Below are 25,514 nucleotides of genomic sequence, written 5' to 3' on the forward strand. Positions count from 1 at the left end.
TCCTGACCTCGTGATCCGCCCGCCTCGGCCTCCCAAAATACTGGGATTACAGGCGTGAGCCACCGCGTCTGGCCCTGAGTTGTTCTTAACTTTTCTACGTTTCCAATAATTATGTAATTAAGACTTGGCTTACACTCTGAATTATTTTTCCAGTATAAAGTCTTAAAAATGGAATTGCCGGCCAGGCACGGATTATGCCACTGCACTCCAGTTTGGGCATCAGAGCAAGACTCTGTCTCAAAAAAAAAAAAAAAAAAAAAGAATTTGCCCCCCAAAAAATGTGCTTTTTTTTTTTTTTTTGGAGACAGAGTTTTGCTCTGTCACCCAGGCTGGAGTGCAGTGGCGCGATCTCGGCTCACTGCAACCTCGCCTCCCGGGTTCCAGCAATTCTCTGCCTCAGGCTCCCGAGTAGGTGGGATTACAGGCGCCCACCACCACACCCAGCTAATTTTTTGTATTTTCAGTAGAGACAGGTTTTCACCATCTTGGCCAGGCTGATCTTGAACTCCTGACCTCGCTATCCACCCACCTTGGCCTCCTAAGGTGCTGGGATTACAGGCATGAGCCCCCGTGCCTGGTCCAAATAGTATACATTTTTTTAAAAAGGCTTCAGAATATTGCCACACCATCTTCCAAGAGGTTTACCAATTTACACTTGCATTTTACGTAATAATATGGTTATCCTTCCAGCTTCTTACCAACACTATCTTCCAAAAAAAAAAAAAAAAAACTTGCCAAATTTACAGGCAATAAATCATAATTTTTTCTTATTTTTCATTTATTTGCTTACTAGTTAGGTCTTTTTCATAAATTAATAGAAATTGGTAAGTTGCACATTTATGTCTTTCATCCGTTTTTCTTTTGGAATAGTCATCTTTAGGATTTTTTTTTTTTTTTTTGAGACGGGGTCTCACTTTCTTGCTGAGGCTGGCAGTGGCTTGATCTTGGCTCACTGTAACCTCTGCCTTCTGGGCGCCAGTTATCCTCCCATCTCAGCCTCTTGAGTAGCTGGGACTAGAGGCACATGCCACCAAGCCCAGTTAATTTTTCTATTTTTTGCAGAGACAGGTTTTTGCCATGTTGCCCAGGCTGGTCTGGAACTCCTGGGCTCAAGTGATTCAGCCTCCTCAGCCTCCCAAAGTGCTGGGATTCTGAGCATGTGCCATGGTGCCTGGCCTCTTTGGGATTTTATCCTTTGATCTGCCATGTCTACTGTAGACATTTCTTCCCAGTTTTTTTTAACCTTTAAATTTTATGTCATTTATTTTTATGTTTTTAATTTTAATACAATTACATATTAGTCTTTTTATATTTATATTTTTTGCCTTTAGCAACATGCTTAAAAAAGACTTCTCCACCCCAATATTAAAAAAATGTTTACTTTTGGCAGGGCTCAGTGGCTCATGCCTGTAATTCTAGCACTTTGGGAGGCAAAGGTGGGTGGATCACTTGAGTCCAAGAGTTTGAGATCAGCTTGGGCAACATGGAGAAAACCTGTCTCTACAAAAAATACAAAAATTAGCCAGACATGGTGGTGCATGCCTCTGGTCTCAGCTGCTTGGGAGGTTGAGGTGGGAGGATCGCTTGAGTCCTGGAGGTAGAGGCTGAAGTAAGGCAAGAGCATGCCACTGCACTTCAGCCTGAGTAACAAAGCAAGACCCTGTCTCCAAAAAAATAATAATAATTTTTACTTATTTACTCTTTTTAGCAGTTAACTCTTTAATGTATTAAGAATTATTTTGAGGGCTGGGTGTGGTGGCTCATGCATGTAATCACAGCACTTTGGGAGGCCAAGGCAGGCGGATCACGAGGTCAAGAGATCGAGACCATCCTGGCTATCATGGTGAAACCCCGTCTCTACTAAAAAATACAAATATTAGCCGGGCATGGTGGCATGCATCTGTAATCCAGATACTCAGGAGGCTGAGGCAGGAGAATCACTTGAACCCAGGAGGCGGAGATTGTGGTGAGCTGGGATCTCACCATTGCACTCCAGCCTGGGCAACAGAGCGACACTCCATCTCAAAAAAAAAAAAAATTATTTTGAGATATGATTTGAGGTAAGGATCTGACCATTTTTTCCCAAATAGTTACTTATTATTTATTTATTTTTAGATGGAGTCTCACACTGTCACCCAGGCGAGTGCAGTGGCGCGATCTCGGCTGACTGCAACCTCTGCCTCCCGGGTTCAAGCGATTCTCCTACCTCAGCCTCCTGAGTAACTGGATTTACAGGCATGCACCACCATGCCTGACTAATTTTTGTATTGTTAGTAGCGACAGGGTTTCACCATGTTGGTTAGCTTGGTTTCGAACTCCTGACCTCCAGTGATCCACTGGCCTTGACCTCCCAAAGTGCTGGGATTACTTATAGGCATGAGCCACCAGGCTCGGCCTCTTTAAAATTTTTTATTGTGGTAAAATATACATAAAATTTATCATTTTAACCACTTTTAAGTATACCATTCAGTAGCATTAGATATATTCATATTGTTATGCAACCATTACCACTACACATCTTCAAAACTTTTTCATCTTTCCAAAATGAAACTCCATACCCATGAAACTCTATTCTCTCCTCCTCTCAGACCCTGACAACCACCATTCTACTTTCTGTGTCTATGAATTTGACTACTCTAGGTATGTATTATAAGTCAAATCATACAGCATTTGTCTTTTTGTGACTGGCTTCTTTTACATAGCCTAATATCTGTAAGGTTCATCCATGTTGTGGCATGTGTCACCTTTTCCTTCCCTTTAAAGGCTGAATAATATTTCATTGCATGTATATGCCATATTTTGTTTATCCATTCATCTGTTGATGGACACTTGGGTTCCTGCCACCATTTGACTATACTGAATAATGCTTCAATGAACACAGGTGTACAAACATCTCTTTAAGTCCCTGCTTTCACTTCTTTTGGATATATACCCAGAAGTGGAATTGCTGCATCATATGGGAATTCTATGTCTATTTTTTTTTTTAGGAACTGCTACATAATCATCTGTTTTTGCACCACTTAATAAACAGTCCTGCTGGGCGTGGTGGCTCACGCCTATAATCCCAGCACTTTGGGAGGCCAAGGCAGGCAGATCACCTAAGGTCGTGAGTTCGAGACCAGCCTGACCAACATGGAGAGACCCCATCTCTACTAAAAATACAAAATTAGCCGGGCGTGGTGGTGCATGCCTGTAATCCCAGCTACTTGGGAGGCTGAAGCAGGGGAATTGCTTGAATCCGGGAGGCAGAGGTTGTGGTGAGCTGAGATCACGCCACTGTACTCCAACCTGGGCAACAATAGCAAAACTCATCTGAATAAACAAATAAATAAATAAACAAACAAACGGTCCATAATTTCCTTCTAACTTGAAATGCTGTATCTTTCATGTGTAAAATGCTTGAATTTGGTATAAAGTAATAAAGTGAAATGGTTAAGAACAGGGCCTTGCGAGTCATTTGAACTGGATTTTATTTATTATTATTTGGTAGAGGTGGGGGTCTTGCTATGTTGCCCATCTCAAACTCCTGGGCTCAAGCAATCCTCCCGCCTTGGCCTCCCAAAGTGCTAACATTACAGGGGTGAGCCATTGTGCTGGCTGAATGTCTGCTCTGTCACTTGGAAGCTGCATGTCCCTAACCAAATTCTATAACTTCTCTAAACTTCAGTTTTCTCAATTTCTCATGACAGTAAAATAGAAGTAGTAACATCTACCTACAGGATTGTTATTAATATATAGCTAGTGCTATTAATATACTAGTGATTTGATTACATTAAGATGTTAATAAGTGGCTGTTATTATTTTTCTTTTCTTTTGAGATTGAGTTTTGCTCTTGTAGCCCAGGCTGGAGAGCTGGAGAGCAGTGGCACCATCTTGGCTTACTGCAAACTCCACTTTCCAGGTTCAAGCAATTTTCCTGCCTCAGCCTCCTGAGTAGCTGGGATTACAGACACCCACCACCACACCCAGCTAATTTTTGTATTTTTAGTAGACATGGGGTTTCACTGTGTTGTCCAGGCTGGTGTCGAACTCCTGACCTCAGGTGATCCACTCACCTTGGCCTCCCAAAGTGCTGAGATTACAGGCGTGAGCCACCGCCCCTGACCTATTTCTGAACTTTCTAGTCTATTTCATTTATCTAGGAATGAAAGAAGAAGAAAAGAGAGTGGGGTAGCACAAGAGAACTCCAGGAGTAAAGGCATAGAGACAGGAAGGAACAAGGTAACTTTTTGGGCAATTTTTATCAAAATGTGGGACAATATCTATTGTGGATTATAATATCACTTTAATAACTACAACCAGTATTTTGGCTTAAATGCATAAACATATTGCAGTTGAATAGAAAATATGACATATCGCAAGCATTGTTTCAGAAAACTTTAGTTTCAGCGTATATATACATATTCTATATATACCCATATACTTTTGTATAGGTACAGTGATAAGATGTAAAATGTATTTATTGTGGTTGTTGGGCAAAAAAGGCTGGAAAAACAGTATTTTAGCACCCAGACGGTAGTTCATTTGAGCAGAAACATTGTTTAGGCAGGAAAGTTCTACTAATCAAGGTGGACCACAGCATTTGGAAAGCCTCCTCTGCTTTTCACATTGTTTGGAGCTTTATTTTCTTCCCTTTGTTAAAAATATACACTTTAAAATTATTTGTTTTGTAAACAATTTAAAATACTGATGAAGGTAAAGTAGCTCTTGACCACCTTCTTCCTCCAATCCGAATCCTGGCCCTGAGTTATTACTTTGCCCTTTCCCCTTTCAGACTTACTCCTTCAGATTTAAATGCCCATGTGTGCAAATACATAGTTTGCGGCAACTTGGCTTTTTTCCCTCTCACTTAATTTATCTTGATCTTTTCACGCAGATTTATCTTGCTCAAGAGCTGCACAGTATTTCAAAATGCGAATGTACCATAGTCTATCTTTTCTTTCATCTATCGATGAATGACTAGGTTTCCAAATTATTCCCCCCCGTGCTCCCCAATAAAGCTGGATCCCCAGCTTTTTTGTACACATGTGCAAGTGCCCACGGGGTAGAACCCTAAAAATGGAAGATGTGTGAGTACTTTCTTTTTCATTTTATAGGCTCTGGGGAACTACTCCAGGGAGGCTGGGATACAAAACACCCTCAGGCCAACAACCGGCCAGCTAGGACAGGTTCTTGCTTTAGCCCCTGACGAGTTTTCTTCCTTTCGTAATGGACGCTAACTTTGGCTTTTTGTTTTTTGTTTTTTGTTTTTAACCTGGTAGATGCAACAGTTCCCAGCACCAAATCCAAATATACAACCACTCAGCTACCAAGCGCTACGCCTAATAAATTACAGGGGGAAAAAAAAAATTCTCCAGTCCCTTCACGTCGTGACGCTTGCTTCCGGGAAGCGGGCCGGAAGCCGCTCCTCAATTCTGCGTCAAACCCGACTTCAGGGGCCGTCGTAAAAGTGTCGTCCCTGTGTCTCCGACCGGCCACAGGTTTCCGCTTGCCTCTGGCCGGGGGTCGGCAACTGCAGGAGTCAGTTTCCCTCAAGATGGCGGACGAGGAAGCTGGAGGTGCGGAGAGGATGGAAATCAGCGCGGAGTTACCCCAGACCCCTCAGCGTCTGGCATGTGTAAGTCCCTATAGGCAAGTCTCTTTTGTCCTCCCCCCAGTCCCTCCCTACTGCGCTTAGGAGGATGTGGGGCTTCACCCCTTATGGCGGCTCTGGGAAGGGGGAGTTATCTGGATTGATCTGGAAGGAAGCCACTGAATAAAAAGTTAGTCGCAACCCACATTTCTGCCAGCCAAGTGTACGGAATATAATGACTTTGTTATGTATTATTCCTGATGATCTCAAGCATGCATGTCTCTATTCTGAAGTAGAAAGAACCAGTGATGTTATTAGACGGTTTGATGTGGGGGCTGAGGCGGGGTTGGAGCAAGAGCCATTTTCGTATAGAAGCAGTACTAACCCTTTACTCTTGATGATGGGAATGCAGCACCTGGTATTGTGTTGCATAGCCTGCTGGCCGGGACCTGATAATGGTAGAGAGTGCTGCCACTGTCATGTCTAAATGTGAGGTGTAGTAATTGGCCTTCGATATAGCATCTTAAGAACCCCAGGCCTAACCCTCAGTGGAGAAGCCCATCATCTGTCGCTACTTTTTAAAGCTGAAGAAAGAACTCCCAAACATTTCAAGCCAGAGCAATACCATTAATTAATGTTGGAATCTATACTTTGCTCTTGCATTTTGAAAGAATGGGAAGGCAGAGATATTGAACAAATTTGAGTCACTAGCTACAGGGAGAAAGCTGACGGTGGAAGATAAGAGTAGAGGGCAATGTTAGGAAACGTTCTGGATGCCCAGGGTATCTAGTGGGGAGATACGTAGAAAATACTCAAGTATCTGTCGCTGCATAATGTTTTATTAGTTTTGTCTTCCCAAATAGCAGCATTTAGAGATTTGGGATATACACCATTTTTTCTGAAGTTTCTTTGGTTTGTAATTTAATAAAAGCTTTATTTTGTTTTATTTTATTTATTTTATTTTATTTTATTTTTTGAGACAGAGTCTCACTCTGTCGTTCAGGCTGGAGTGCAGTGGCACAATCTCGGCTTGCTGCAGCCTCTGCCTCCCAGGTTCAGGAATTCTCCTGCCTCAGCCTCCTGAGTAGCTGGGATTACAGGCGCCTGCCACCATGCCTGGCTAATTTTTTTTTTTATTTTTTTTTGGTGTTTTTAGTAGAGACAGGGTTTCACCATATTGGCCAGGCTGATCTGGAACTCCTGACCTCAGGTGGTCCACCTGCCCCAGCCTCCCAAAGTGCTAGGATTACAGATTAAAAGCATTCTTGAAGGTTTTTTGTTTGTTTGTTTTTTAACCCTGCATACAATTGAACATTGTTTTATGCAAAAACAGAGGGAGCTACTTCAGGGACTGAAGAGACTGGCTAGGAGGTAGGAACCAGGTAGGGAGCGAGTTGGAAAAGGGTTTGGCTTCTGACTATGTCAGTGCTTGCTGTTTTCCTCCACCCCAAATAGCAGTTCAAATTCACTTCACTACTGGTAGTGAAGGAGAAAGCATCTTATTTGCGATGATAAGGAATGAGGAGGTAGGACAAATATAAAAGCAGCTGAAACATTTTAATGGTAGTTTGTGAGTTTTGCTTGTTAGAAGGAGTGGGGAAACTGTGCTGTGGTCTGAAGGATTGTTAGAATTTTGTATCTGAAGACTAATATTTAAAGCTTTGATACATTAATTTTTTCCAAATGATACAGTAAAACCCCATCATTCTGGCCGCCACTAATTTGGAATTGGAGATGATACAGGAATTGAGCTAGAATTTATGTGGCAACTCTTTACCTCAGGAAATATTATTAGATTTTGTTGGGCAGGGCTTTAGGTTTTGCAAAGTAGTAGGTAGATTGTGTAATATAGCCTCAGGGAACTCACAATCTGGTGACACAGGTAATATAAGTGCCCAGATAATTTTAATTCAAGGTAGAGTAATGTCAGTAGATGAGGACCTGTGACTGTTAAGCTTTATAACCCCTTTTAAGGCTTGCATCTCTCTCTCTACTGAAGACCCTACAGATTATTCTACCTTTCTCTCTTTCTCTTTTTCTCTTTTTAAAAATACTACTGTTTTCAATTTTATTCTAGCCATAGTGTGACACTGGCTTCCCAGTTTACTACTTTGCTCTTAAGCAATACAAGCTCAGTTGTTCCCCCCTACTCCTTATTGTTTATCTTTAGACAAAGATAAATAGTACGGGACATTCATAGAGGTTTAAGCAATTGTACAATTTGCATTAGAGTCTAATCCCTGGTTATAGTCTCTGATTTCCTTAAATTTTCTTCTTAGTCTGCAGATCCTTTTTCATTCATGTTGCTGATAGTAAGCATGAAGGCTGTAGTATTCCTAACATTATCTCACATGCAATTCAAATAAAATAATATGTATGAATTGGTGGACATTGATAAAAGCCATTGCTTAAGAATCACCAGGGGAACTGATACTGTAGGTCTGAGGTGAGGTCCAAGAATCTGCATTTTCACAAGCATGCCATGCTAATTCTGTAATAGTGGTGTATGGGCCACACTTTGAGTAATACTTAGTTAGGTATTTGGAAGTTATCAGTAAATTTACAGTTGAGGTTGTGGGAATGGATAACATCTTTTTTTTTTGAGATAGGGTCTTGCTTTGTCACCCAGGCTGGAGTGCAGTGGCACAAACATAACTCACTGCAGCCTCAATCTCTCGGGCTCAGGTGATCCTCCCACCTCAGTCTCCTGAGTAACTGGGAATATAGGCATGTGCCACCGTGCCCAGTTAATGTTTTGCATTTTTTTGTAGAGACACGGTTTTATTTTATTTTATTTTATTTTATTTATTTAAGACAGAGTCTTACTCCATCACCCAGGCTGGAGTACAGTGGTGCCATCTTGGCTTATTATAACCTCCACCTTCCAGGTTCAAGCAATTCTTGTGCCTCAACCTCCCAAGTAGCTGGAATTACAGGTGTGTGCCACCACGCCCAGCTGATTTTTGTATTTTTAGTAGAGACAGGGTTTTACCATATGGCCAGGCTGGTCTCGAACTCCTGACCTCAAGTGATCCATCCGCCTTGGCCTCCCAAAGTGGTGGGATTACAGGAGTGAGCCATTACGCCCAGCCTGGATAAAATCTTTGAGGAGGAAAATGTGTGCGTATATAGACACACACACACAAGAAAAGAGAGATTGAGACAGAGACAGAGAGAAAGAGAACAGGAATGATTGAAATGGGTAGAAAATGGAAGAACGAGGTAAGAACGTGGAAACAGAATAGGCAAGCAGGTAGGAGGTGAGAGTAGTGTGATGGCATGGGGCATCGTTTTGAGGAGAGGGTGGTTTATTGGGTCTATGATAATGAGGACTGAGAAAAATCGGGAATCAAGAGGGTTGTGAGGTAGTCTGCCAGAACTTCTGCCTTCTGTCTTCCTCAACTAGATTTTCTTCCTTAAGTCAATTTCAGAAGATACCTCTTGGCATGATACTCAGCTCTTTTCTATTGCCTGTTTATAACCTCTACCTAGGGGATTTCATCCAGTTCTGTGACTTTAAATACCATCTGTATGTATTCAGTGCCCAAATATATATCTCTGTGTCATCTCACTTCTGAACTCCAGAGTCATAAATCCAACTGCCTACTTGACATCTTCACTTGGATGTCTGGTGTTTCAAACAGTGGGAGCAATTAAGAAGTTGCTGCTGTAACCCAAGCCATAGTTGATGGTAGCTTGCACTGGAAGGGTTATCCCTGGAGATAGAGTGAAGAGGATGAATGTAAGAGAGATTTTAGAAGTATGGAAGAAGCAAAAAGACTTGCTGATAGATTATGCATGAGGCAAAAGGGAAGGAACGATGACATCTGCATCCTCAGTTTTTGGTTTAACCATTCATGGCAGAGGTTGTGTTGTTTCCAGTGGTATGATCTCGGCTCACTGCAACCTCCGTGTCCCAAGTTCAAGCAATTCTCCTGCCTCAGCCTCCTGAGTAGCTGGATTTACAGGCATGCACCACCATGCCTGGCCTTTTTTTCTTTTTTTTGAGCCAAGGTCTCTCTCTGTTGCCCAGGCTGGAGTGCAGTGGCGAGATCTTGGCTCACTGAAACCTCCGCATCCCGGGTTCAAGAGATTCTCCTGCGTCAGCCTTTCAAGTAGCTGGGATTACAGGTGCCTGCCACCATACCTGGTTAATTTTTGTATTTTTAGTAGAGACAGGGGTTTCACCATGTTGGCCAGGCTGGTCTTGAACTCCTGACCTCAGGCAATCTGCCCACCTCAGCCTCCCAAATTGCTGGGATTATAGGCGTGAGCCACCGTACCCAGCTAGTTTTTTTGTGTTTTTAATAGAGGTGGAGTTTCACCGTATTGGCCAGACTGGTCTCGAACTCCTGACCTCAAGTGATCCACCCATCTCGGCCTCCCCAACTGCTGGGATTACAGGTGTGAGCCATTGTGCCTGGCCTTGGTTGTGTCATATATTGAGAGGAAAGACCACATTTTAGGAGAGGAAAGGAGAAAGGCAGATCAAGAGTTTGGTTATCCCTGTCTCTGTAGACAACACCTCCATAATAGCTCTTGAACACAAATAATTCTGTCTCCACCCATGTAGTCCAAGTCACTGTCTGTTGTCTTGGCTACTGCAGTGACTTCTTAACTGGTCTCTTTGCTTCCACTGTTGTCCTCTTCCTGTCCATTCTGTACGGAACAACCAGAATAATCTTTTAAAGATTAAATCAGATCATGTCGGTCTCCTATCTAAATCCTCAGTGGCTTTCTATTATACTTAGAATAAAGTCTAAACTCATTACAAGCCTTCAAGACTTTGCCTGATCCAGCCCCTACATCTCCACCTCATTTCCTATTACATTCTCCTCACTGATCCTGGCCTATTAGTACAAGCCGAAACTGTATTTTGCTTTAGGGTCTGTGCCTTTGCTTGCTGTTTGCTTTTCCTAGAGTGTTTTTCCTCTGTTTTTTCTTAATACATACCCTGTCTAAGAGATGAGTTCTTCTTATTCTCTGTCAAAGCAACCTGTTTTTTTCTCCCCTTGCAATTACAATCTGTAATTACTGTATTGTCTTTATTTACTTAGTGAAATGTCTGTTTCTCCCTCCAGAGGGAGAGGTAAGTTCCATGAAGGGAAGGATCATGTGTGACTTGTTCATTGATGCATCTTTTTTTTTTTTTGAGACAGAGTCTTGCTGTGTCCCCAGGCTGGAGTGCAGTGGTGTGATCTCGGCTCACTGCAACCTCTGCCTCCCGGGTTCAAGCGATTCTCCTGCCTCAGCCTCCTGAGTAGCTGGGACTACAGGTGCATGCCACCATGCCCAGCTATTTTTGTATTTTTAGTAGAGACGAGGTTTCACCATGTTGGCCAGGATGGTCTCGATCTCTTGACCTCATGATCCGCCTGCCTCAGCCTCCCAAAGTGCTGGGATTGATTACAGGTGTGAGCCACCGTGCCCGGCCACACTGATGTATCTTGGTACATGATTGATAGAGAACACACTTTCTTTTTCTTTGAAACGAAGTTTCACTCTCGTTGCCCAGACTGGAGTGCAATGGCATGTTCTCGGCTCGCTGCAACCTGTGTCTCCTAGGTTCAAGCGATTCTTCTGCCTCAGCCTCCTGAGTAGCTGGGATTACAGGCACGCACCACCATGCCTGGCTAATTTTTGTATTTTTAGTAGAGACAAGGTTTCTCTGTGTTGGTCAGGCTGGCCTCAAACTCCTGACTTCAGGTGATCCACCCGCCTCAGCCTCCCAAGGTGCTGGGATTACAGGCGTGAGCCACCACGCCTGGCAGAAGACACTTTTTTTAAATGAATGAATAACTGAGGATCAACGTTAATGATTTATTGTAGTAAGATTAGTAGTGATCGGTGGATGGAGGTTGTAGATGGAAAAAAGAGGGAATGAGCGGGCATGTTAGGGCAGTGGCTAACCTTGGAGTCCAGGCTGATCAGGGAGGTAATAAAAGCCAAAACAGGAAATCTGGAGGGAATTGGTGGGATTGAGGTATTAAAGGACATGAGATTGACATAACTGGGAGGACTGAACTTTGTGGTCAGAAAGGGGAATTTTAGAATTTGAGTACATAGGGGCACATCAAGTTTTTGCAATGGTAGAGCCAGGTTAAAGGCACCTCTTGGCCTGGCGCAGTGGCTCACACCGGTAATCCCAGCACTTTGGGAGGCCAAGGAGGGTGGATCACGAGTTTGGGAGATCGAGACCATCCTGGCTAACAAGGTGAAAGCCCTTCTCTACTAAAAATACAAAAAATTTGCTGGGTGCGATGGTGGGCGCCTGTAGTCCTAGCTACTCGGGAGGCTGAGGCGGGAGAATCGCGTGAACCTGGGAGGCGGAGCTTGCAGTGAGCTGAGATCACACCACTGCACTCCAGCCTGGGCTACAGAGCAAGACTCCGTCTTAAAAAAAAAAAAAAAAAAAAAAAAAGCACCTCTTATGTGTTCCTATAGCACCCTTTCCATATTCCTGTTGTATGTAGCATGTCCCAGACTATACTCGACATTATCTGTTTACTATGTGTCCTTCCTTCTAGACAGTGAAGTTCTTGAAGGCCTGAACTATTTCTTGTTCACAGCTGTATCTCTAGTTTCTAGCACATTGCTTCAGAATTTTTATTGAATGCATGAATGAATGAATGAGGAGACACTGAGGTAGAGAGGAGGTAGAGGTAATGGGAGCTGAGAATGTTAAGAGATACTAACATTATTGAGATATAATTTACATACAATAAAATGTACCCATTTAAGGCATTTCTTGGATAAATTTTAACAAATGTGTATACTTGTGTGACTACCACTGAATCAGAATATAGAATATTTCTGTTATTTCCCAAAGTTGTCTCCTGCTCAAATGGGAGGATTTTTTAAAAGTTTAATGTTGTTATGCTTTCGCAATAATCATTATGGAAATCAAGGAAAAATGTACCCCCTAATCTCATATCTATAGGGGAACTTCTTTTTTTTTTTTTTTCTGGAGTCATCACCCAGGCTGGAGTGCAGTGGCGCAGTCTTGGCTCACTGAAACCTCCGCCTCCTGGGTTCAAGCAATTCTCTTGCTTCAGCCTCCCGAGTAACTGGGATTACAGGTACGCACCACCTTGCCCAGCTAATTTTTGTATTTTTAGTAGAGACGGAATTTTGCCATGTTGGCTGTGCTGGTCTCAAACTCGTGACCTCAGGTGATGATCTACCTGCCTCAACCTCCCAAAGTGCTGGGATTACAGGTGTGAGCCACCGTGCCTGGCCTATAGGGGATCTTTAAAATATAACATAATCTCTTGAGTTCAAAATAGAAGTGAGAAGTTATGTTTGATTTTAATTGGAGATGATTTTCCTTAGAAATTTGAATCTATATTGTTTTAGGCCATAGTACAGTTTTGTGTAGTAAGGACATACTCTGAGTAGGAAAACTGATGAAAACCTAGGTTTTTTTTTTGAGACAGAGTCTCACTCTGTCACCCAGGCTGGAGTGCAGTGGCGCAATCTCAGCTCACTGCAGGCTCTGCCTCCTGGGTTCATGCCATTCTCCTGCCTCAACCTCCCGAGTAGCTGGGACTACAGGTGCCCGCCACCACACCCGGCTAATTTTTTGTATTTTTAGTAGAGACAGGGTTTCACCTTGTTAGCCAGGATGGTCTGTGTCTCCTGACCTCGTGATCCACCCCCCTCGGCCTCCCAAAGTGCTGGGATTACAGGCGTGAGCCACTGCACCCGGCCAAACCTAGGTTTTTTGAGCCCTAACTGAAGTACTTTGTTACCAGATCTTAGCAAGACCTATGGCTTTTGTTTTTTCACCATCTCATAATTTCTATTTTGGGGACTTAGGGAAATTTTGATTTTTTTAATGCCAGATTCTATAGCATTAGATGTGAAATTGAGTTCTAAAACCCTAAGTCAAAACGAGTGATTCAGCCCCACTAACTGTAAGAGTCTAGGGAAGGAACAATAACTTAGTGTAGATGTGCTAGTGCTGGAAACTGACTTCTTACAATACCAAACACTATGCTGCAAATGAAAAGGTTTTTGTCCTCAGTACTGCACAAAGATTGTGTCTGGATAGATACTTTTATAAGTCAGTGATACAGATGAACCAGTGAAATACAGGCATACCTTATTTTATTGAGCTTCATTATTATGCTTTGTAGTTAATCAGTTCTTTATAAATTAAAGTCTGTGGCAACCCTGTCTCAAGCACACCTTACAGTGCCATTTTTTCAACATTGTGTGCTCACTTCATGTCATTGTGTCACATTTTGGTAATTCTCACAATATTTCAAGCTTTTTCATTATTATATCTGTTATGATGATCTGTGATCAGTGACCTTTGATGTTACTATTGTAATTGTTTTGGGGTGCCATGAACCACATCCATAAAAGACAGCAAACATAATAAAAAAATGTGTTTGTTCTGACTGCTCCACTGACCAGCTGCTTGCCCATCTCTCTCCGTCTCCTTGGGCATCCCTATACCCTAAGATGGGACAATATTAAAATTAAGTCAGTTAATAACCCTACAATGGCCTCTAAGTATTGTAGTGAAAAGGAAAGTTCAGTATTTTTCACTTTAAATCAAAAGCTAGAAATGATGAAGCTTAGTGAGGAAAGCCGTTGAAAGCTGACATAGGCCAAGAGTTATGCCTCTTGTGCCAAGCAGTTAGCCAAGTTGTGAATGCAAAGGAAAAGTTCTTGAAGGAAGTTAAAAGTGCTACTCCAGTGAACAGACAAATGATAAGAAAGTGAAACAGCCTTACTGATGATGTGGAAAAAGTTTTAGTGCTGTGGATAGAAGATTGAACCAGCCACAATATTCCGTTAAGGCAAAGCCTAATCGAAGAGCAAGGCCCTCACTCTCTTCAGTTCTCCGAAGGCTGAGAGAAGTGAGGAAGCTGCAGAAGAAAAGTTGGAAGCTGGCAGAGGTTGGTTCATGAGGTTTAAGGAAAGAAGCCATCTCCACAACATAAAAGTGCAGCGTGAAGCAGTAAGTGCTGATTGATGGAGAGGCTGCAGCAAGTTATCCAGAAGATCTAGCTAAGATAATTGATGAAGGTGGCTACACTAAACAGATTTTCCATGTAAATGAAACAGCCTTCTGTTGGAAGAAGATGCCGTGTAGAGCTTTCATAGCTAGAGAGAAGTCAGTGCCTGGCTTCAAAGGACAGGCTGACTCTCTTGATAGGGGCTAATGCAGCTGGTAACTTTAAGTTGAAGCCAATTTCCATTTACCATTCAGAAGATCCAAGAATCCTTAAGAATTATGCTACTCTGAGTATGTTGAATAAATGGAACTAGAAAGCCTGGATGACAGCACATCTGTTATAGCATGGTTTACTGAATATTTTAAGTCCACTGTAGAGAACTACTGCTGATAATATTTCAAAATATTACTGCTCATTGACAATACATTTGGTCACCCAAAAGCTCTGATGGAGATATACAAGGAGATAAATGTTATTTTCATGTCTGCTAATACAACATCCATTCTGTAGCCTGTGGATCAAGGAGTAATTGCAACTTTCAACTCTTACTATTTAAGAAACACATTTCATAAAACTATAACTTTCATAAATTATGATTCCTCTGATGGATATGGGCAAAGTCCATTGAAAACCTTTTGGAAAGGATTCAGCATTCTAGATGCCATTATGAACATTCATAATTTGTGGGAGGAGGTCAAAATATCAACATGAACAGAAGTTTGGAAGAAGTTGATTTCAACCCTCATGGATGACTTTGAGGGGTTCAAGACTTCAGTGGAGGAAGTAATTGCAGAGGTAGTAGAAGTAACAAGAGAACTAGAATTAGAAGTGGAGGTTGAAGTTATGACTGAATTGCTGCAAACCCATGATAAAAACGTAATGGATGAGGAGTTGCTACTTCTGGATGAGCAGAGAAAGTGGTTTCTTGAGATGGAATCTACTTTTGGTGAAGATGCTGTGAACATTGTTTAAATGAGAATAAAGGATTTAGAATATTCCATAAACGTAGTTGATAAAGCAGCAGCAGAGTTGGCAAGGATTGACTCCAGTTTTGAAAGAAATTCTACTGTTGGTAACATGCTGTCACATGCTACAGAGAAATATTTCGTGGAAAGGTCAATCAGTGTGGCAAACTTCATGGTTATCTTATTTTAAGAAATTGCCTGGCTGGGCGTGGTGGCTCACACCTGTAATCCCAGCACTTTGGGAGGCCAAGGCGGGTGGGTTGCCTAAGGTCAGGAGTTTGAGACCAGCCTGACCAACATGGTAAAACCCCATCTGTACCAAAAATACAAAAATGAGCCAGGCGCCTGTAATCCCAGCTACTCAGGAGACTGAGGCAAGAGAATTGCTTCAACCTGGGAGGTGGAGATTGCAGTGAGCCCATGAACCCAGGTCGCACCACTGCACTCCATCCTAGGGGATAGAGTGAGACTCTGTCTCAAAAAGAAAAAAGAAAAAGAAATTGCCACAGCCATCATCATGTTTAGCAACCACCAACCTAATCAGTCAGCTATTAACATTGAGGGAAGACCCCCCTATCAGCAAAAAGATGACAACTTTCTGAAGGCTCAGATGATCATTAGCATTTTTTAGCAGTATTTTAAGTTATGTACATTTTTAAAGACTTCATACTATTGCACTTTTAGTAAAGTGTAGTGTAAACATAACTTTCATATGCATTGGGAAACCAAAAAAATTTGTGCGACTCACTTTGTGTTCACTCTATTGTGGTAGTCTTAAACTGAACCCAAAACGTCTCTGAGGTATGCCTGTATCTTGCCCATCCTTTCTTCGTGTGCTGATTTTGAGGGTTACCTCAGATTTCCCTTGCTGCCACTTTATCCATTTCTGTAAAGGTATTAAGCGTATGCTGTGCTCTGTGAAATAATTTTCCTTAAGCTTTTAACCCCTTGCCTCAGATGACCTAACACAAAATATTAAGATCACTAATCCCAGGTGATTTACTATGACCGCTTATACATTCTTTCAAAGTATTTTCAGTTAACATGCCTCTTCTTGAATAAACAACAGTTGATGAGCTTGGGTTTTTTTTTAAAGCATTTGGTACAGCCTTTTTTTTTTTTTTTTTAAAAATGTTGTCACACTCTAATACTAATCTGAGTGCTTATGGAAATATGCTGTGGTGAATAAACGTTACTGATAAGACTCCAGTAGAGTTAATGCACTTTCCTAAGTGCCCACTTGCCGCCCAGGAATGACACAGACCCTGTCCAGAATGCAGTCTACTGTTACTCATTTGAATATAATTTTCTTTCTAGTAGTTTACTTAATGCCACCCTTCAGAACAAAGTCTGTTTGACTTGTTTAGAGGAGTGGAGCTATAACTACTTAATGTCTTTATGGAGTACCTTTTAAAATGCCTTTGAAGTTTTGGTATTTGTGGGTAAGCTAGAAATGACTTTAGCCACTGGAGGGAAAGTCTGTTAATTTATCAATTTTTTTAATACACGCATGTTCTGCCTTGTAATTTAAGAGAGGATTTTAGTTGGTTTGCAAATATATATTCCATACAGCAGAAAGAGAATATGAAATAGATAGCTCAGAGTTTATGAAAGCAGGATTTTACTTATCTAAATACGTCAAGGAAAGCCTAGAAAATTGGGGCATGACCTATGACAGAGACGAAAAAGAGAATATAACAGATAGGACAAGGAGAACTTGTCCCTTAGGAGGGACAAAATGTTTTCGAAAACCAAATTCTGACAGCATGCTTATACGTTATCTCAACAGCAAAGAAAAGAGAGTGAACTTGTTTGTCATGTGGCTCTATATTTGACTCTGGCCTATTTTATCAATGCCATACAGACATAGAAGACATATTTACAGACAGCACAAGGCTGGTAGGGATAACAAGTAAAGGATAAATCCCATATAGGCTGAATATTGTGTCAAAAGTAAATTGTGATGAAAGTAAAGCCTTATACCTAGGTTCATTTGGTATAGGACTAGGTCTCTTACATGTGATTGACCTAAGGGTTTTAGTTGTCTGCATGTGATGTCATGTGATGTGGCAGCCAAAGAATGGTCTGCTTGTGGGAACTAGGAAAAAGAGGATTTAAAATATATATTTAAAAAAAAAAAAAAGAAAAAGAAATAGAAAAAAATTTTTAAAAGAAAAAAGAAATGTGAGAATGTGATGTTTTTGTTATTTGTTTGTTTGCTTTTTTTTTTTTTGAGATGGAGTTTCACTCTGTCATCCAGGCTGGAGTGCGATGGCGCGATCTCGGCTCACTGCAACCTCCGCCTCCCTGGTTCAAGCGATTCTCCTGCCTCAGCCTCCCGAGCTGGGACTAAAGGCGTGCACCACAACACCCGGCTAATTTTTTTGTATTTTTAGTAGAGATGGGATTTCATCATGTTGGCCAGACTGGTCTCGAACTCCTGACCTCAAGTGATCCACCCACCTCAGCCTCCCAAAGTGTTGGGATTACAGGCTGAGCTACCACACCTTTTCAGAATGCGATCTTTTGACGCAGTTTAGTGCTCGGGATAAGGAAGGTAATAAATAGTCCTATTCCTCTTTATGGAAGCATGTTGTGCAGTTTCATAAGGGTAATCAACTTGGAGAGTGGTCAGGATACCATGTGTTTAGGGCTGGCCAAATTTCTTTTGTCTCTTTCTTTCAGTTTAGCCATGAAATGAAGAGACTAGGAATGAGAGACATAATAGTTATCTTCATTTATTTGAAAAGACTGATGAAAAAGCAGAGTGAATTATATTGGTTTATTTCAGTAACAGGATAAAAGTTACAGGAAGGTAGATATTAGCTTAGTTATGAGCGTGCCTTTTTTTTTTTTTTTTTTTTTTGAGACAGAGCCTCATTCAGTTCCCCAGGCCGAAGTGAAGTGGCGCGATCAGGGCTTGCTGCAGCCTCAGCCTCCTGGGCTCGGGTGATCCTCCCACTCAGGTACGCAGCCTGAGTACCTGGGACTACAGGCTCATGCTACCATGACCAGCTAATTTTTGTGTTTTTTTTGTAGAGATGGGTTTTACCGTGTTGCCTATGCTGGTCTTGAACTTCTGGGCTCAAGTGATCTGCCCGCTTTGGCCTCCCAAAGGGCTAAGGTTATAGGCATGAGCCACTGTGCCTGGTTGCTGTAAACCTTTGAGTCTGTAGAATACTATTAGAAGAAAACATTGTATAATCAAAGATGATTGGTGCCTAGAGATGGTTTATTTATTACTAATCCATAGTGGCTATGAAAAATGGTAGTGCCTCCAGATTTTGTTACCACTTTAAAAAGAAGAATTAGAAAAACAATTACAGGGCTCTGAAGGCTCTGTAGATGTCTAGCAGTTGTTTAAGGAAGGTCAAATTGTGGTTTAAACAAAACTAATCTACTTAAGTAATTTCCTTTTTCAGAATGATGTTCCCAGTCATCTAAGCCCTTGGGTCAGAGTTGAAAACATGTCTCTAGTCTCCTTGGGGATGAGGGAAATGTTTGGAATGTTTGGGAATTTAAATGTTGAGAACTTGTTAAGAACTTGCTTTTTACAGAATAGTCAATTAGGAAAGCTTTCCCATAATTCCAAACAGTTATTTTTTTTTTCCTGGACCTGGTAGTTAAAAATTCTTAATTTTATTCCTGTTGAAAATGGGGGAAAAATTTTAAAACCAACCAACCAGAGGCAAAAAATCAAACCTATTTTAGTTGAAAAAAATTTTCCATAGTTTGGCAATAATGTAAAACATTTTTATGAAGAGTATAAATGGAAAACATTTTTGTGAAGAGTATAACTGAACTTTTATTTCCTATAAGAATTCTAGGCTAGGTGCGGTGGCTTACGCCTGTAATCCCAGCACTTTGGGAGGCCAAGGCAGGCGGATCAGAAGGTCAAGAGATTGAGACCCTCCTGGCCCATATGGTGAAACCCTGTTTCTACTAAAAATACAAAAATTAGCTGCTTGGGGTGGCATGCGCCCGTAGTCCCAGCTACTTGGGAGGCTGAGGCAGGAGAATCGCTTGAACCCAGGAGGCAGAGGTTACAGTGAGCTGAGATCGCGCCACTGCATTCCAGCCTGGTGACAGAGCGAGACTCTGTCTTAAAAAAAAAGAAAAAAATTATATACACAAAATTAGAGAAGGCTTAATGTTATCAAAATTTGCTTTGTTTTCTCTGGCAAGAAATGTGTAGCATTTAGCAATTAACTGAGAACTTTTATTGTGTACTTGTGCTAGGCCTATAGGATACAGGGATTTGAAGGGCAAAGTTCCTCTCCTCAGGGAGCTTACATTCTAGTTGAAGAGGCTAATTTTGTATTTTTAGTAGAGGCGGGGTTTCACCTAGCCATGTTACCTAGGCTGCTCTCAAACTCCTGAGCTCACGTGATCCACCCACCTCGGCCTCCCGTAGTGCTAGAATTACAGCCACCATGCCCAGCTATGATGTTTTAAAATACCACTTCTTCACGGTAAAGCGTGTGATGACATATATAATATAAGAATATTTAGAAGCCTTCAGGAATGTTCGGTAGTTGTTAGCTAAGAGGCTTCATTTGTAATTGCAATTAGAAAGAAGGCCATAGTTAAAGCAAGAATTAAGAAGGCAAAACTTTATTGTTTTGTTTTGTTTTACCATTACTGGTTGAGTATCCCTTGTGTTTTGGATTTTGGATTTTTTCAGTTTTTGGAATATTTGTATTATACTGGTTGAACATTCGAAATCCGAAAATCTAAAATCGAAAATGTTACAATGAGCATTACCCTTGAATGTCTTGCTTTCTGATTTTTGGGTGTGGAATGCCCAACCTATAATGTGAAATTGAACAAGCCAGTAGAGGTGGATTTTGAAACTATGTATTTGGCTGGGCGCAGTGGCTCATGCCCGTAATCCCAGCACTTTGGGAGGTCTAGGCGGGCGGATCACCTGAGGTCGGGAGTTCAAGACCAGCCTGACCAACATGGAAAAACCCCATCTCTACTAAAAATACAAAATTAGCCAGGCGTGGTGGCGCATGCCTGTAATCCCAGCTACTCGGGAGGCTGAGGCTGCGGTGAGCTGAGATCCGGCCATTGCACTCCATCCTGGGCAACGAGTGAAACTCCACCTCAGGAAAAAAAAAATTAAAAAAAAATAAATAAAATAAAAACTGTACATTTATGTTTAGTTTAGTAGAATGGGCATTGAACTTTAGGACTTAGGATACCTAGTTCTGTTCCTGACATTGATACCAACTGGTTATTGACGATTTTGGACAAGTCAATTTAGTTCCCTGTGATTCAGCTTTCTCATCTATAAAATGTGAGGGGCTTGTACTCTTTTTTACTCTCAAATTTCTTCTGTTCTTAACAAGAGAAATTGAAAAGCGCTAGTTCTGTGCCTCCTATAATTAAGCAGAACAGTAAGGTTTTTTGTTTGGTTTGTAGCGCTGAATATGCAAGTTTTTTTTTTTTTTTTTTTTCCGTTTAGTGCTGTTGACAAAAAGATCCTTAGGTATAACAGAACATTAGATATTATCTCTATATTAGTTGTAGTTGTTGCCAGGTATGTAAAGAAAAGTTGTTTGTGTATGAGTACCCCAGAAGTTAGAGTAGGAATACTGGAAGGTATATTTATTTTTAAAAGGTTTTAGTAAAATAAATTTTAATTTTAAAATTATAAAATTACTTCCCAAATATGGACTCACTGTAAGGATATTACTCATTAGATAAGCAGACTAATGAATTCCATGAAACTATGCTAAAATCACACCACCCATTTCTGTTAACATTTTGTGAAATGTTCCTCATGATTTTTCTCTATGTAAATGTAAATATAATATTGAACCAAATTGAGATTGCATATATACTGCTTTGTAACCTACTTTACTGAACTGTTTGTTATTAATGCCTTTCCATATTAGTAAATAAACCTCTTCAGCATCATTTCTTTTTTGTTTTGATTAATCTTATACTATAAAAAAAGTTGCATAAATTGTAGCACAGTTCTGTTACCTCCCTCTTCCTGTTTCCTGTAATGTTAACATTTTACGTAACCATAGTATAACTATCAAGGACAGGAAATTAATATTAATACTAACTACAGATCTGATTTGCATTTCATCAGTTTTCCCATGAATGGGCTTTTTCTGTTCTAGGATCACACCTAGGATCCCAGTTACATTTAGTTATCTCTCTCTTGTCTCCTCCAGTCTGTAACAATGTCTTGATCTTTCCTTGTTTTCATGACCCACTTTTAGAGTACTTTGCAGTTATGGTATGGAATGTCCCTCAGTTTGGATTTGTATGATGTTTTCTCATGATTGGAATGAGATTATACATTTTGGGCAAGAATAATGCAAAAGTCAGCCAGGTGCTATGGCATGAGCCTGTAGTCCCAGCCAGATCCATCTCCTCAGGAGGTGGGGAGGATTGCTTGAGCCCAAGAGTTCAAGACCAACCTAGGTGAGACCCCTTCTCTATTAAAAAGAAAAAAAGCATAACACAATAATGTTGTGGTGTCTTTCTCTCTGTTACTGTCTTTCCCATTGGAGATACTTTGAAACTATTTGGCATCATTTTTAAATGGGCATATTATCTCATGTAGATTTTTTTTTTTTTTTTTTTGAAATGGAGTCTCACTCTGTCACCCAAGCTGGAGTGCAGTGGTACAATCTTGGCTCACTGCAACTTCTGCCTCTTGGGTTCGAGCAATTCTTGTGCCTCAGACTCCTGAGTAGCTGGGATTACAGGTGCATGCCACCATGCCTGGCCAATTTTTGTATTTTTAGTGGAGATGGGGTTTCAGCATGTTGGGCAGGCTAGTCTCGAACTCCTGACCTCAAGTGATTCACCTGCCTCGGCCTCCCAAAGTGCTGAGATTACAGGCATGAGCCACCATGCACACCAGGCCTCATGTGGATTTTTTAGAAGTTTTTTTTTTTGTTAGTTGCAAAAGTATTGACACTTGTCTAACAAAGTCAAACAGTGAAACATTGTTGAAAGTAAAAATGTGACAACCCCTAATTCTTTTCCCCAGTTCCTTCTCTCTGTGTAGCCATTATTAATAGATTGTTGTTTCTCCTTCCAGACCCTTGGTCTATGTTTAGGGAAGCATAGGCAGAGATGTGCCTCCACATATATTAAATTAGAAAACTCAGCTACTTGGGAGGCTGATGCAGGAAAATAGCTTCAACCCGGGAGGTAGAGGTTGCAGTGAGCTGAAATCCCACCATTGCACTCCAGCCTGGATGACAAGAGTGAAACTCTGTCTCAAAAAAAAAAAAAAAAAAAAAAAAGAAAGAAAACCCAAATGTGTTGAAATTTAAAAATTATATATAATGTTTTCCCTTTTATAAAAATGAAATTATATTTAAAACTTCTTTTTCTTTTCTTTTTTTCTTTTTCTTTTTTTTTTTTTGAGACGGAGTCTTGCTCTCTAGCCCAGGCTGGAGTGCAGTGGCACGATCTCTGCTCACTGCAAGCTCTGCCTCCCGGGTTCAAGCGATTCTCCTGCCTCAACCTCCCAAGTAGCTGGAACTACAGGCGCCCGCCACCATGCCTGGCTAATTTTTGTGTATTTTCAGTAGAGACGGGGTTTCACCGTGTTAGCCAGGATGGTCTCGATCTCCTGACCTCGTGATCTGCCCGCCTCGGCCTCCCTAAGTGCTGGGATTACAGGCTTGAGCCACGGCGCCCGGCCTAAAACTTCTTTTTCCATTTAACAGTATTTATGACATTCTGACTGCATTGAGTGGTATGACTGTCCCACAGTGGATATACCTTTATTGATAGACATTTAGGTGGACTTCATCTTTTCAGTTACAAGTGATGTTACAGTGCATATCTGGTGGATGTAAATACATATTTTCACACTCGGACAAGTATGGCTAAATGATAGATTATTACCCCCTTCATGGACATTCAGGTTTTTAATTTTTTGCTGTTATGAATAACTGTACGTGAAATGTATAGGATTGAAAACGTTTTTAAATGATTTCAAATAGATAATGTGTATATACAGTAAGAAATTAAAATAGTAAGAAAGGTAACACAGTGAACACTAAGTCTTTCCCGGGACTCTTTCTGCTGTTAACAGTTTATTTTGAATCCTTTCAAATATAAACATATACAGATACATCTCCTTCACCTCTTCCTTTTTGTTTTCCTCCCTTCTCCCAGTATAAATGGTAGCACATTGTACTCACTGTTCTGTACCTTTTGCTTTTTCTTTAACAATATAACTTGAAGAATGTTCCATATCAGGACATAGATCTGTGCCCTCTCCTTTTTTAATAATGTCCCATGATTTATTCAGCTCTTGCTTTGGGACATTTCGGTTGTTTCCAGTCTTTTACGATTAAAGATAGTTATGCTGCAAAAAAAATACTTTATACATGTTTATCTGAGGAATAAATTCCTAGAATGGGCATTTTTGAGTCAAAATATATATAAATCTAAAATTTTAATAACTATCTACAAGTTGCCCTTTAGAGAATGGGCTAATTTCTATAGTAATACCTAATGTAAACATATTTTCCATGAAGTTTTAATTGTCAGTAGAATATTGAGGTTGAATTTATTTGTGAATGGAATATTGAGGTTCATTAGTGCAAACTAAAAAAGCCTTATATGTAATCAAATATCTGTAACTTTCCTTAATGACCTGTTATGGAACCTTATCAAAAATCTTAATTCTAATTATATTAGCTTGTAAAACTCCTTGGATAAGTTTTTGTTGTTGTTTTTAAATGATGTGCCTTGAGTCATATGTGTTTTGTTTTTGTTTTTGTCTTTTGTTTGTTTTTTAAGAGACAGGGTCTCCCTATGTGTTGACGAGGCTGAAGTGCAGTGGCTATTCACAGGCACACAGGCTGTAGTAGCCTTGAATTCCTGGGCTCAAGCAGTCCTCCCACTTCAGCCTCCTGAAATGGGACTATAGGTGTGAAAGCACTGTTGGCCTAGTTAGCATTTGGTATTGCCAGTTTTTATTTTAGCCAGTATACTAGGTTGTGCAGGGGTATCTCGTTGTCATTTTAATTTGTGCTTCCCTAATGACTAATAATGGTAAGCATGTTTTCACATGCAAATAAGCCATCTGTAACAGTTTCTTTTGAAGAGCAGAAGGTTTCATTTTTGATGCGGTCCAATTTATCCAGTTTTTTTCCTTTTATGGTTAGTGCTTTTTGTGTTTACAAAACTTTGGCCTATGTTCATTTTGATCTCTCGTTAAATACTCTGGTTTCCTAAAACAAAGTATTTGATGAGTGCATTGTCTGTATAGCCTGTGACTGATAATAGAACCACCTTCGCATAGCAGGAATTGGCCATTCCAGAAGGGAAGGATAATTCTTACCTACTACAGCTACTCTTCTCTTTTTTTTTTTTTTTTTTTTTTTTCAGATGCAGGTGGTATGTGAGCATTTGCTTATTTCCAAGCTTAATTTTTTTTCATCACCCACTTTCCTTCTGTATTGGTGAAAGATGAAATATATTGTAAATTACTTTGAAATTATAGAATTATGTCATTACTTGTGCCCCTAGATGATTAAGAAGGAACTTGTAAGTCTAATTTTCATCTTCTTTTCTTTCAGTGGTGGGATCAGCAGGTTGATTTTTATACTGCTTTCTTGCATCATTTGGCACAATTGGTGCCAGAAATTTACTTTGCTGAAATGGACCCAGACTTGGAAAAGCAGGAGCAAAGTGTACAAATGTCAATATTCACTCCACTGGAATGGTACTTATTTGGAGAAGATCCAGATATTTGCTTAGAGAAATTGAAGCACAGTGGAGCATTTCAGCTTTGTGGGAAGGTTTTCAAAAGTGGAGAGACAACCTATTCTTGTAGGTAAGAATTAGAAATTTACAGGATTGATTATAATTATTAAAATCCTTTTTTTTTGAAACAGAGTCTTGCTCTGTTGCCCAGGCTGGAGTGCAGTGGTGCCGTCTCGGGTCACTGCAACCTCTGCCTCCCAGGTTCAAGCAATTCTCCTGCCTCAGCCTCCCAAGTAGCTGGGATTATGG

General features: G+C 40.7%; 1 protein-coding gene across 5 annotated transcripts in view; it reads left to right on the forward strand.

Annotated features, from left to right (window-relative positions):
• The first annotated feature begins 5,272 nt into the window (after positions 1 to 5,272).
• UBR1 (ubiquitin protein ligase E3 component n-recognin 1) overlaps positions 5,273 to 25,514 on the forward strand; it is a 155,681-nt gene continuing 135,439 nt past the window's right edge. The window contains exons 1-2 of one of the 5 annotated variants that reach the window (XR_002523040.2): positions 5,273 to 5,617; positions 25,079 to 25,335. Coding sequence is in view for 2 of the 5 variants with exons in the window: in XM_017960573.3 (XP_017816062.2) it covers positions 5,537 to 5,617; positions 25,079 to 25,335 (338 nt within the window). In the remaining 3 variants the exon portion in view is untranslated. Of the gene's footprint in view, positions 5,618 to 17,932; positions 18,064 to 25,078; positions 25,336 to 25,514 lie in introns of those variants that run through there. The other 4 variants (XR_002523041.2, XM_017960573.3, XM_017960572.3 and 1 more) reach the window with 4 other exon arrangements.

Source organism: Papio anubis, chromosome 7, assembly GCF_008728515.1.
Source record: "Papio anubis isolate 15944 chromosome 7, Panubis1.0, whole genome shotgun sequence".
Classification (NCBI taxonomy): Eukaryota; Metazoa; Chordata; class Mammalia; order Primates; family Cercopithecidae; genus Papio; species Papio anubis.